Below are 13,514 nucleotides of genomic sequence, written 5' to 3' on the forward strand. Positions count from 1 at the left end.
CCTTGCTTCTGCACTGGTCTCCTTGTGTTTCATTTTGTAAACATCTCCCCCACAGAGCTGGTTACAGTGGTGGCTGGTCCCAGGGAAACGAGGCTCCTTTTCTAGGGCTGGGTCCTGCCTCAGCATCTGCTCAGAGCATGGGGCCCGTGTCCAGGGAAGTGTCCCTGCCTGGTAATCCCCAGTATCCTCCTGTCACTCTTTCCAGTGAGAAGGGATGGCCAGGGCATGACTCACACAGAGAAGGGGACCTCCCCAGCCCTGTCCCAGCTCCCTTAAAAAGAAAACAAAAACCTCCATCCTACCCCAACCGGAAACATGGTTGGAGGCTACTTCCTGTGTTGACTAGTGACAGTGGCATTGGGCGGCTGCTTCAAGCCTCAAGGCCTGCTCTGCCTGTGGGCCTGCTCTCCCACCTCCCACTCCAACTGAGCTCCCCAGGGCCTGGCATGTCCATCTCAAAGGGCAGCCTTTCCCCTGAGCCCCAGCCAAGCTGCCTGAGCTTCTCAGGAACAGGCTAGGAGTGCCCTGCCAGTAGGTGACGAGGGCAGAGGCACAGAGCAGGCCCTCTCAGGCCCCATGCCTGGCCTGGTGCCTGGATATGGTGGCACTGGGCAGGGGCCAGTGCGACCAACGTCCCCACCAAGCTGGGCCTTCCTCTAAGCCTGCTCGCCTCCCTTTGCTCTGGCCCACAGGCTAGAACGTGCTAGAACAGTCTCCCATCTCTAGCAAGTCTCCCTTTGGCTCCATATTCTTCCTTCATTCTGTATTCCTAAAATACAGGTCCCTACTTACTGCCGAAAGCCCCCAGAGGCCCCCACTTCCCCTGCTGCGTCAGCCTGCACTGGAGCCCAAGGCTCAGCTCCTCGATCGTTTCTAGCCATCCTGGCCCCGGTGTGGGCATCTGGGTGGGGGCCCAGCAGGTGGCTCAGGCTTTCACAGGCACATAAACCTGCCACACCGATGCTTCTCTCTGGCTGCATTTGGTAAAATTCCCTCCAGTCGTGAAGACCCAGCCCCACCATCACTCCCTAAGTGAGCACTCTCGGCCTTGTGTTGGCCATGGGCCATGGGGTCAGTTCCTCCTTTGGACTCTGCTCCTTTATGCCCCAGGAACCTTACTCATGCTGTGTTCTGGTTTATTTTATAGGGGTGTGTGTCCCTTTAGCCAATGTGAACCTCGAAGCCATAGAAATGCCTCTGCCTCTCTGTACCTGGGCCCAGCCCAATGCTGCGCACACACCAGGCCTTAGCCCGGCCGTGCCCCTGCCTGGATGGCTCATCCCTTCCGGACCACTGTCCCCTTTACTCTCCATATTTTTATGCCACCTCCTGACATCACCTACTTTTTTTGCTTTCTGTTTGGCGCCGGCCCCTCCCCGGGGAATATAAATTGCGCTAGGCGAGTTTGCCTGCTGGCTCCCTGTACACACTCGTGTGTACTTGTCTGGGAGACAGGTGCTAGTGCGTATCTGTCACATGTCGGAAATGAACATGGTTAACTTGTTAACTTGTCTTCTTTGTAGCGGTTTCATCTCCTTACAAGGCACATGACTTTTTGAATCAGAAACAGCTAATGAAATATATTGGAATGACAAGTCAACATTCGTTCAATATTCCTTGCTTTCCAAATGTATTTCTCTAGTCTGGATAAACAGTAGGAAGTCATTCTTAGTTATAGTCTGAGGCCCACCATATCCTATGCTCAACATACTAAACGTCCGATTTCTAGAATCCACTGCTTCTGTCATGGACTGAGAGCTGCCGGGGGTGGAAGTCCAGAACAGTGAGCCACTGACAACACAGAGAATTGACTTCAAAAGTGCTGTGAGCCGGGGGGTGGTGTGTTTTCTTTTTCTCTCTCTTTTTTTCTTCTGCAGTGATAAGAAGAGAGAGAAATAGGAAAAGGCAGTGGTAAGCACCCTCTCCCCCAGGTAATAGCAGCAAAAAGGAAAGTATTCTCAACGAGTCAGAGGGCTCACCTCTTTTCTTTCTTTCAGGTTCGTCAACATGACGATGGTTGCAGACTTCTGTTCCCAGATCATTCTCCAGAAGTCATTCACTGTTTCATGTTTAGGGCCTGTAAGTAGAGGGTGATCCCAAAGTCAGGCACAAAGAGAATTTCCCACGGGTCCCAGCCCCTGGCACCCTGGCCTCTGGCCCTGGGACAGGGCTGGATGTTGCCCAACTTCTCTGAGATACAAAAGGGCTTGTTGGGCCAGTTCACGCCCTACAGAAGTCCAGAACCCTGGGCTGAGGGGGGCCTGGAGTTCTCTAGCCTCTGCATCACACCCTGCCACACTTCCCCACACCCCACTGGAACTGGGGAGTCCTCAGGGAGCTAAGTAACGGGACCCAGCTGGTTATATTCGTGGGGAATAACGGGTATTCAAATGAGGTTGGGTGTAAAGCTACCGTGTTTCTCCAAAAGTAAGACCTAGCCGGACAATCAGTTCTAATGTGTCTTTTGGAGCAAAAATTAATATGAGACCTGGTCTTATTTTACTATAATACGAGATCTTTATAATATACAATACAATATAATGTAATATAATATAATATAATTATAAATACAACATAATACCGGCTCTTATATAAGACCGGGTCTTATGTTACTATAAGGTAAGGTCCCGTCTTATATAAGACCAGGTAATGTAATATAATACTGGGTATAATATAATATAATGACACAATATAATACCGGGTCTTATATTAATTTTTGCTCCAAAAGACGCAGTAGAGCTGATTGTCCAGCTAGGTCTTATTTTCAGGGAAACACAGTGCCATCCAAGTGGTTTGTGGCCACTCGGGTGCTGGTTAAAGTCTCAGAATATCAGCCCCCCACTCCAGAAGCACTGAATCAGAATGTGTGTGTGTGTGTGTGTGAGAGAGAGAGAGAGAGAGAGAGAGAGAAAGAGAGAGAGAGTGAGAGAGAGAGACACCGACCCTCCGTGTTTAACCCCTTTTCCTTCATGAACATCTCGTCTGTCAGCTACCCAGTGAGCTGTGGGCTAGTTTCTGGTGAGTGATGGTGAACAAATGATAAAAAGTCCTCTGGCCTTTGCCTGAACACAAAGACAGTGCCTGGAGGTGGGGCAGCCACGTTGTGACCCTGAGGGTCAGAGCAACTTAGCCTCCGGAGGAAGATAAAGAGGTCCCTGTGCCCTGAGCTGCTGCCCCAACCCTGGGCTGACTACTGTGGGATGTCTGCTTACAAGAGAGGAAAGAGCTTCTCTCTGTGGCGTTTACAGCCAAACACATCCCTGATGGCCTCTGTGTGTACGTGTGGCTCCCTCCCTCACAGGGAGTCCGCATTTTCACAAGCTCCCAGGTGACTGTGATGCACCTGGCATTTAGGGACCTTCCTGCCCGGGAGTGAGGAAGTCCAGGAAACCTTCTTTTAGCTCCAAGGCTGCCTAACTGCACCAGCACCAGCTCTTGGGGTTGTCACTCCCTGCGGGCTGGGAGATATGCTTCCGTGAAAGTTCTCAAAAATTCCAAGTGGATTATGTGCAAGGTGACGGGCACGCTTCCATGGCTAAAGCAGCCTGTTGGCTACAGCCATGCTCTGAAAAGCTGCTCACTCCCTTCCCCCACACCTCCACCAAAACCTGACAACTTGGGAGCCACACAGAGAGCTCAGCCCGCTGAGAGAAAGTCAGGGTTATCTAATGCAAGTATCAACACGCTGACAAGGTGGCCGCTGGACCACTGGGCGCCCTGTGTTTGAATCAAGCAGGTGTGGAAGGAGGTGTGTGTGTGTGTGTGTGTGTGTGTGTGTATGTGCGCGCGCACATCTAACATGTCTGTTATACCTGTGCTTGCACATGACAGATGCCCCACAGGCCCACATCTGTCTGCCACGACCACAGTGGGGGCCAGTGCTCTCAGGGGCCCCAACTCTTCTGCTCTAGAGAAGCACTGTGGGGGAGCTGCACCGTCTCACTCTGCAGTGTTTCTCAAACTCTCATGTGCAGAGTCCCCTGGGCACGCTCGCGAAAACGCCACCCTGACAACAGGTCCGGGGTGCGGGCTGAGCTCCCCCATTTCTCACTAGCTCAGAGGAAGTGCTGCCACCCCTGGTCAATGGAGCAACCACACGTCATTAGGAAATCATGGCTGCAAGTAGAGGCTGAAGGCTCCCTGAGATTCCTGCCACTTTTCACCCCGTGTGCGGAGGGAAAGGCTGGACAGACCAAAATCGGGCAACGTGAGCCTAACAGTGCGCGTGCGCACACACACACACTCAGTATTGTTGGTATCCAACAAGGAAACAATAGCCACCCATATCGTTTTACCAAAATCTTGTTCAGAAAGTAACAAGAAAAGCTTACCTTGAGCCGCTATGAATTTATTCTTTTCCTTGTAACCCTATAAAAATAAAATCAGATTTATTATCTTTTAGAATTATGTTTGCTGGAAAGATTTCTTCATTGTTAGAAAGAAATACATATTCATTAAGAAAATTTTGGAAAAGAAAAAAAGAAGAAAATTCAGCAGTAATTTCAGAAATAACAAATGATATTTTTGTATGTCCCTCTCTGGTATTTTTTTTTTCCCCTGTGAATACCTTCTGAGACACACACACAGACAGACATACAGATATTTATATATTTTTAATTGGTTCACAGGCACAAATCTCCTATACTGTGTATTATGATAATTTTATAACTTATATTAAAATATATTTTAAGGTTCACTTAAAATGGCTTCTTAATAATGCACTACGTATGGTTTTACCACCATTTATTTAACTGGTTCCTCCTGTTCTATTCTGAACATCCTTGGTGCTTACGTCTGTTTCTTAAAAAATGAATCCTGGGACACAGATGCCAATTCAGAGAGTGCTTCCATGCTCTCTGTGCTGTGGCCAAACCACCCAGGAAGGTTGTGACAATTTACATTCCTGGACCCAGAGAAGAAAGCGACCACCTATCATGATTCACACTGAACCCCCAAATGGTCCAGGTGTGTGTGTCATGCTGGGCCGGGGACAGGAAAACGAGGACTTACATCTATGTATGAAGCATTAATGTAGTCTGAACAGGGGGTTCCATCCACTTGGCTCAAGCTCACCCTGGAATGATCATCTGTAAACAAACAAACACACACACGTAATGAAATCACACCAGCCACTCATTCCTTCCCTCTACAGTATTAAACATGACAAAGGGCATCACCAGGCCTTCCACTGCGATCACAGAAGGGAGAGATGGAAGGTAAGGATCTCAGTGTCCAGGACTGGACACGGCCTGCAGACAGGACAGCAAAATGTGTGACCCTGCGGTGCGATGACCAAACTCTCGGGGCCCCAGTGTACGTACACTTAGGAGAATTTTGGGGGTCCACTCTCCCAGGGAGAGGACTACTCTATGCCTGGCCAAGTGGACATTTGGGTCTGGGGTTTGGGACTCCAGACCCCGACTCTCATCCTTCAAGTCTGCCCCAGAGAGGAAGGTAAAGCAAGGCTCCCACAGACCTGGACCCAACGGGCCACCTGCTCGCAAAATCCAAGCCTGAGGGAGTTTTCCATAGCGAGATGGCTGGCCAGGGAGTGCTGTGTGTGTGTGTGAGTGTATGACTATGTGTGTGAGTGTGTGTGAGCGTGGGATATGTGAGTGTGGTGTGTGAGGGTATGACTGTGTGTGAGTGTGTGTGAGCGTGGGATATGTGAGTGTGGTGTGTGAGGGTATGAGTATGTGTGTGTATAAGTGTGTGTGTGCATGTGTGAGTGTGGTGTACGTGTGCGTGTATGACTGTGTGTGTGTATGCGTGTATGTGACTACAATGTGTATGTGTGGTTCCTGGGGTGTGTGTGTTTGCAGGCACAGATTGCGGAGCTTTCATCCAGAGCCCCATTATGACTTTTGTGGGTCCTTGTCACTTCTGCCTACATGGGCCCCTTCTTCCATAAAAAAGTTAGACATTTTATTTTATAACAGTGTTCATAGTTAATATAAAGCTGAATGTAATTGAGGCTGGGTTATGGTCATACATTCTTTCTGCTTTTAAAAGAAATTAGATGTTTCATGGCCTCTGAAAATGCTGGGTCCCGGCCCGGGGTCTCTGCTGGCACGCAGGCGGCTGGTTTCCCCCAGGAAAAGAAACACGAGCGATACCCAGATTCGGCCCAGGGCCCGGAGGAAGCTGCCCCCGGGTTATTCATGCCACACTGGGCACACAGCTGGGTACATGGCGGGCACTTCCTATGTATTCACTGCATTAATAATTCTGTCCTTGTCCCTGCTTGGTCTCCTCCTCATCCCCACAGGACTGAAACCGAGGAGGGTGTGTCTGTGATAAGGGCCTGGGGCACAGACCCCGCTGGCTGTCGTCTCCTGTCTCCCCGGAAGGCGGCTGTGGCCTCAGACACCCATTGTCTGGGCATCATATCGCTGGGCCAGATGTGTCCTGCTGCTCACACAGGATGGGCCAGGGCAGCCCTCAGGGACAGTCACGCCCCTACAGGGTGAGTGGTCAGGGTGTCAAACCCCAAACTCACAGCTGGCGCGAACGTGGCCATGAGACCCCCCTGCTCAGGGGCTGGCAACTCTGAGGCAGAAATAGCACTGGCAGAACATATAGAAAGCTAGTTGAAAATAATTTGGAAGCATTTACGCTTTGAGGACAGTTACAGAAAGCAGAGGGTAAAAAGTAGACTTTTGGTTAGATTTAGAATCTTGCAATTTCTAAGTGCTTCCTGTCTTTTTATTCTAAAATGTCACACTTTACTTTAAAAACATGATTTCCTCATTTTATCAGCTGTTGGCGCTTTTCCAGAAAAGAGGATGCTCTCTCGCCACTGGCCAAGGAGCCTTTGCATGGCCCAGCCTCTGGGACACACCTGATCTCTGTCTCCTAGAGCTCCTAGAGCCACAGCCATGACTGGGCTCCTGCCCCGGGGGCATCTCGCAAACCTGGTCAATTTACAGCCAACTGGGTTTGGAGAAGATGGGCCGATGCAGGAAAGGTGCCGCATCCCAAAGGGCTGTGGGAGTTGGGCCCCAGCCCCTCTCCCTGCCTGCTGGCTCTCACCCCACCCTGAGTAACAGCAGCGTCTCAGCCCTGGGTGGGAGCAGGCACACAGCATGCCACGATCCAGCCACTCCTGTCCCAGGCCCCCAGCTGGGCCCCAGGGCACCTCTGGCCAACTGCTCAATTTAACCGGACACCTGTCTCAGTTATCCTGTCTTGCCGATGCCAAACGTCAGACGCCGCCCAGCTGGCTATCTCCAGGGCACATCCTGAGAGCCTCCATGCCACCAATCCGTACACCTAACATCCCACCGACGTGAAATGCATCTCGTCCTGTCAGAGTCCCGTGGCCCCTGCTGACTGCTAGCGCCTGCAATTTCCTTTGGTGTGGGGCTCTGGGGCCACAGGGGTGGGGGCAGGACCCCGACCCTGGGGTGGGGAGAGAACTCATGGAGGAGGAGCAAAAGCTGGTCCTGTACCCTGTCCCATTTCCATACCTGCAGGAAATGCCCACCTCCTTCCGTAGCACAAGCTGGAGACACAGCTCGCAGAAGTTGTGCAGGAGGCCAGCCCTGCCTTCCCCGGGGGTGACTCTCAGGGGAGGTGGTGCCCCACATGGGCTGTCACATCTGGGAGGAGGGCGTGGGGTGCACGTAATTCCCACACCTGGCCATGAATTCAGGCCCCACCGAAAATACTCTTAATTAACAATGGAAACATTATCTTGAAAGGACAAAGTGTTTAGTGATTAAGAGAGAAATAAATGTAGGTCAGGAACCTAGGAGAGCGGTTTGCCCTGACGAGGTCCTCCACGCGGCACTCCACAGATCAAAGCGTGAATGAAACTAATTAATTAGGCTAATTATACTAATTTCCAAATATCCCGATTTTTATTTGACACAATTGTTCTAAAGAGACCCTAAACCTCCTGCATGGTTTTCCTCTCCTTTGAGCTGCCCCAGCCCGTGTCACTTGCCTCCCTCTCCCCCCATGTCTCTGATAACCCACATCAGTCTAAATGCAAATCCTCTCCAAGGCACCTTCACCATGTCCACACCTCACCCTGGGGGGAGCCGTCCTCACAGCTCAGCCTCAGGACCAGCAGCGTCGGGCCGCTCCCCCATGCTTCCTTGGTCTCCTCTACAAATACGTGTGGGATGAAAGGTGATTTGGTTCATTTCTCTAGTTTTAGTTGGATCGTAGGCTCAGGGGGGTCTCTGCAAAACCACATGTAAATCCTATGCATGCAAAAGGTGAAAGAATTATTTCTATCAAGGGCTAAAAATCCAGAGACTACATAAATCGAATGGACCACAGCTTCTTCTGCTTACAGAGCAGGTGGACACAATTCTAACCCTGAAAACCTCACCAAGAGCCAACATGCTGAAGCGAGCGCAGAGGCTAGCTTCCTGGACCCGACGGGGGCAGAGCCCGAGAAGGGAGGTTCCCCGGGATGGGGAAACCCTCGGGTTTGGCGGTCAAATCTGGACCTGGTGGAGCCCTTCGAGACTGCCATTCTATCAGCCTGATGGGCAAAGCCGACAGGAGGACACCAGGCCAGGCAAAGGATGTCACAACCCTCCTGGGCCAGCTTTTACAAAGGCAGCTTGGAACGCTGGGTTCTTGTCTTGGCACGTAGGCCGGACGTGAATGCCAACCCTGGGGCATGGCCCATCCAGCGACACCCCTGGGCAGATTTGTCAGCTTCCTGCCCTGCCACCTCCCCAGCCCATGGCACCTTTAGCTGCTGGGGTTAAAATCAGGTGGATTCTAAGCCTTCCCATCATACTGCCAAAGCCTGACAGATTCTTATTGGTCATTTGTGTCCTTGGTTCAGGGGACTTGCTGCTGGTAGCCAAGACGGCTAAGTCTGAGAGCAGGAGAAGCCCAGGGCCACCCGCCACCCCAGATCGGGACTCAGGATGCAGTCAGAGGGGCCCTCACAGCTGGTGCAGGTGGCCCCCCGTTGGCCTCTGACACCGGCACAGGCTTAGCAGCCAGGCCCCCCCGCCCCCTTCCCGCCAACAAGGGCTGCCTGAGTCCGTGTGGGAGGTAGGAGCCGAGGTGACCAGGTGCGCACGCACAGCAGCTGTGCTCATGCAGGCCCTGGCCTCCCAGCACCGATCGCCATGGCGCCCGGGAAGGCACCCTCACCAGCAGCTGCAAGGGAATGCGGACCTCAGTCAAAATGCCACCCATCACGCCAAAGAAGTAAACGCTTACTGGGAAGGATGTTGGGATATCTGTTTTTCTCTCTGTTTTCTTCTTTATTGGCCTGTTCGAAAGTTCCTTGTATGTGTCCAGATGGCAATGACTGGAAAAAAAATGCAGAGTTAGCACTAAACGGGATGAATCCTTGTAGCGTGGTACATCAGCTTCCCCAGAAAACGGGTCTCTGTGACAACTACCTCTCGTCTGTCCCCTGTCCATCCCCACCTCTGCCTCAGAGGCTGTGCCAGGCACCGGGAAAGACAGGACGGAGACACAGGCCCGCCTGCTCTCAGGTACTGTCTGCTGGGGCCAGCTGAGGTGTGGACAAAACGATGACCCTCTCGTTGGACCCTAAGCTGCACGAGGGTGGGGACTGGGCCGTGCATTGCCACCAAATCCCACAGGTCCTGGCCCAGAGCAGACGCCGCACAAATACGTCCGGACTGATTGACACAGCTCTGACCCAGGAGAGGGGGAGTGAGGACACGTGTGTGGAGGGAGCAGGAAGGGGTGCTACGACATTGGGGCTGGCTGCAGGACGAGTACAACGAAGCACGTGGTCCTCACCTTGCTGAGGACTCAGTGTGCTCTGTGGAGCAGCGGGACGGCCACAGCTGGGGTCGTGCTGAAAAGGCCGACCCTCAGCCCCACCCCAGATCAGCACGTGTGTTTAGAAAGAGCCCCTGGAACCTGCGTTTGAGAAGCACCTGACCCTCCCTTCGTCTTCGATGAGGAAACTGAGGTGTGAGAAGAACGCTGTGCTGGGACCTAGAACTGACGTGAAGCCAGGTGTCCTGACTTCGGTGCTTGCCACTGCTCGGAGCCCCTCTGACTCCTGTTGGCTCCAGCTGCCCTCCTTGTGCTGCTGGCTGCTGGGCCCCCTCCACGCTCAGGGGAGCTCCTCCCCGCACAGTGGGAATGAGCCATCTGAAGCTCAAATCACATCTTTTGACATCCTACCTGACCATTGGCTGGACGTGGGCACTGGAACTCGAGTAATTAGTGTAAACGTTTATCAAGCATTCTGATGTGCCAAGCCCTGTGGGAGGACGTGCGTGACCGGCCCCTGCCTTCACCGCTCACTGACTATTAGGTGACACCAGGCTCAGCCCTGCTTTACAGATGAAGAAACTGAACCCCAAGGCAGTGACGGACTTGTCCAGTTACCCGGCTAGCACCAGCAGACACGGCGTGGGAGCCGCAGTCTGGCCTGAGCTGCCACCTGGACCAGGAGGGGGTGCTCGCTTCCTCAAGTGTGAAGAAAAGCGAGGGCTTCCGTGTCCGCCCACTCCCGTAAGTGCCCAGGACGCTGGGGCAGGCCTCCCAGTGCAGCCTCGGGTCAAAGCCAAGATGCGGAGTCAGATCTCCTGTCCACGGGTGCCCAGAGCCTCCCTAGCCCAGGTCAGAGGGCTTCTCTGTCCCAGACTCAGCCCCTGCCAGGGGTGTCCTCGTTCCCATTTTGGGGCCACCAAACCCAATGTCGAGAATCAAGGGCTCCGCCAGAGCTGGTGTGGAGGGCGGCGTGGTGGGCGCCTGGGCAAGGCTGACGGTCGGCTCCGCAGCAGGTCAGCTCCTCTTCTGCCTGGAGTTCCTGACTGTTCGTCAGAGTTGTCTTAACACTGAGCTTGACTTAACCTCCACATGAAATCTGTGGTAACATTTCAGAGCCTTGTATTTTTCTACACCCTAAAGCTTTCTGGACCCCAGCACTGACAATAAAAAAGGGGCATGATAATGGTAACGCATGTTATGCATTTGTCAAAACTCAGAACGTACAACACCGGAACCCTAAGCGACAGTCAGTACTGGCTCAGCAGCTGTAAGAAACGTGGCCCACGAATGCAACCTGTTCATGACCCAGGAACTGTGTGGAAAGAGAAGTCGGTCCTTCCGCCCAATTTTCCTGTAAACTAAAACTGCTCTAAAAAACAGTCTGTGAAAAATAATAAATTAAAGAGAAAAAAAGACAAAAAAAAAAAAACCCCAAGAAGCCTCCCTCTCCCTCGGAGGGTGAGGCGGCAGCAGTGTGGTGGGTGGAGGCTGGCTGTGAGTGGCTGTGACTCGGCAGCTGCGTGGCCCTGGCATCTGCTCCAGATGGAGATGCAGTGAGGATTCTGGCTCTGTGGGTGGCACCGAAGGTCACTCGGAGTGAGAGAGACAAAGGGCTCTGTGCACGGAACCTAGACTAGGGTTCCAAGTACACAGAGGACCTGCCTGCTCTGAGCCCAGCCCTTCCTCCTGCTGTCATCTTCCAGGGGCCTCGCATCTCCAGCTGCTGAGGGGAAACGGAGGGAGGGCCCCGAGCGCTGTGCTGCAAGTGGGTCACCTGCAGTGCCAAGCGTGAGCCGTGCACATAGTAGTAATTGGTCAATGACACCTTGTGATTAATTGTCTGATTATGTAATTGGCTGAAAAGGGTTTGTTTGTTTGTTTGTGGTGAGATTCCATTTCCATGAATATGCACACGAGCCAGTGCAGGGCAGGCGGCAGAAAACAGAGAAACAAACAAGGAGTCGGGTGTGGGCTGTCCCAGCAAGCCCAGGGGATGGTTCTGGCTTGTGGATGGTGCTGGGAGGTCTCCTGGGGGCACCTGCCCTGTACTCGTCTGCATTATGATTGTCCCCAGGCACCTGCAGAGAAAGAGGCTCTCTGAAGAACCTGTCTGGGGAGAGGGTTTCCCTGGCCTGAAGGGATTTCATCTGGGGTCTGAGTAGACTGGGGGTGGAGACTGAGAGCCTGGACAGTCACAGAAGTCATCCTAAAAAGGACAGCAGCTCCAGTCACCGCTCGTGCACACTGGGCCAGGTGGGCACACACCTCATCTATTCACAGGGTTTGTATGACCATCCTATGGGGGCTAGGAGCACCCTCGTGTCACCGACGAGGAAACTGAGGCACAGTTTCAGGAAGTTGCCCCAGCCCTGTGGCATTCACTCCACTGAACTGATTCCCAGCACCCAACCCTCTCTGTCCTCAAATTCACCTCAGCTCTGATCAGCAATACACAAATGTCCAAACTCCTGTGGGACCACTACTTGAGACTCATCTGTCTCCCTTTCACAACTTTTGGGAGACTTTCTCAGGGCAGCGGGCAAGAAAAAACAAGCAATAGGGGGTCAGAGCCTCCACCCCAATAGTGTCTGTGGAGCCAAGCATGGCCTGGTCCTCGTGGCTCCCGTGCTCTGAGCAGAGGGACAGACATGGCTTAGGACACAGCCGCCCCTCACTGGAGAGAGGAACAAACGGGTCCACAGAGTAACAAGCAGCTTATCCAGGGGCCCCTGGAGCCAGGACCAGGCTCCACGCCACTGGACGCGAGTCCAGGGCTCTTCCCCTCTGCTGCCCCTCATGAGCGGAGGGGCTCCAGCGGGCGGCTGGGAGGGCTGCTCAGTGGTGACATGGGGGAAATCGGGGTGGTGGCCAGGAGAGTGAGGCACGTATCTTGAGTGCAAAATGTAAAGGGGGCACCCAGCACTCAGGAATCAAGATAAAATAATATTCAAATGCAACATGGACACATCCAAATTAATGCATAAAATCCATGGTGACCAAAATACCAAACTTTTAAGTAATGACATGATGAACAACAGTGTGGTAACAAACCACATGGGGGCCTGAGGTAACAGGAAAAGTCAGAATGATCCGGTCTTTATTTTACAAGTGTGCTATTCTGTTCTCCACGGATTGCTTGCATTCATTTTGATATTTTTAAATGTTCTATTAAACTATTGTCTCTCCTGATGACTGAGTGTTTTGGTGCCTCCTTAAATTCTGTGTCTGGGGCAAGGGCCTCACCTGCCTGACCTGCCTGCTCCACGTGAGCTGCCCAAACTTGAGACGGAGCAGAGCTGGCGGGCTGTGACTCAGGGCCCTGCACAAGTCTCAACGGGAAGAAACACAAGTGCGAGGGGAAGTGGGACAAGAAGGGAGGGGACCAGTCTCGTCACTACAGTCTTGGGGAGTTCCTTTGAAAACGGAGAATTAACTTCTCTTGTCAGGCTGAGAGATTGCAAAATAATAGTGCTTGGAGCTGTCTTTCAGTATTTCTCCAAATTCTCCTAATTTCTCCTAAAAGGGAACACATTTGGAAACAACTAAAAGGAAGCAAGATAAAGGCAGATGAGACTTGTGCTAAAAAATAAGCAAAGCACATTTACATGCGCCATCACCTTCCTGTACCCTCACGGGTTGCTTGTGTGTGAGAAATCACATGTTTGTAGCAGGAGTCACGCTGGTTTTAGACGTAACAATTGCACAACCCTCTGCAATCCACTGTATCATCCTCACATTCCAGCTGTGAGACCACGAAGATAGGCCCCCTCCCCCAACCC

The 13,514-nt window shown here is 52.5% G+C and overlaps 1 protein-coding gene across 6 annotated transcripts in view; it reads right to left on the reverse strand.

The window, feature by feature from the left end:
• The window catches only part of PTPRE (protein tyrosine phosphatase receptor type E), a 137,514-nt gene that overhangs the window by 17,804 nt on the left and 106,196 nt on the right, over nt 1–13,514 (reverse strand). For all 6 annotated transcript variants that reach the window (XR_013994967.1, XM_081074003.1, XM_081073999.1 and 3 more), the window contains 4 exons: nt 9,196–9,286; nt 5,011–5,087; nt 4,332–4,368; nt 1,980–2,077 (listed from right to left, as the gene is read on the reverse strand). Coding sequence is in view for 5 of the 6 variants with exons in the window: in XM_081074003.1 (XP_080930129.1) it covers nt 1,980–2,077; nt 4,332–4,368; nt 5,011–5,087; nt 9,196–9,286 (303 nt within the window). In the remaining variant the exon portion in view is untranslated. The remainder of the gene's footprint in view (nt 1–1,979; nt 2,078–4,331; nt 4,369–5,010; nt 5,088–9,195; nt 9,287–13,514) is intronic.

Source organism: Rhinolophus hipposideros, assembly GCF_964194185.1.
Source record: "Rhinolophus hipposideros genome assembly, chromosome: 15".
Classification (NCBI taxonomy): Eukaryota; Metazoa; Chordata; class Mammalia; order Chiroptera; family Rhinolophidae; genus Rhinolophus; species Rhinolophus hipposideros.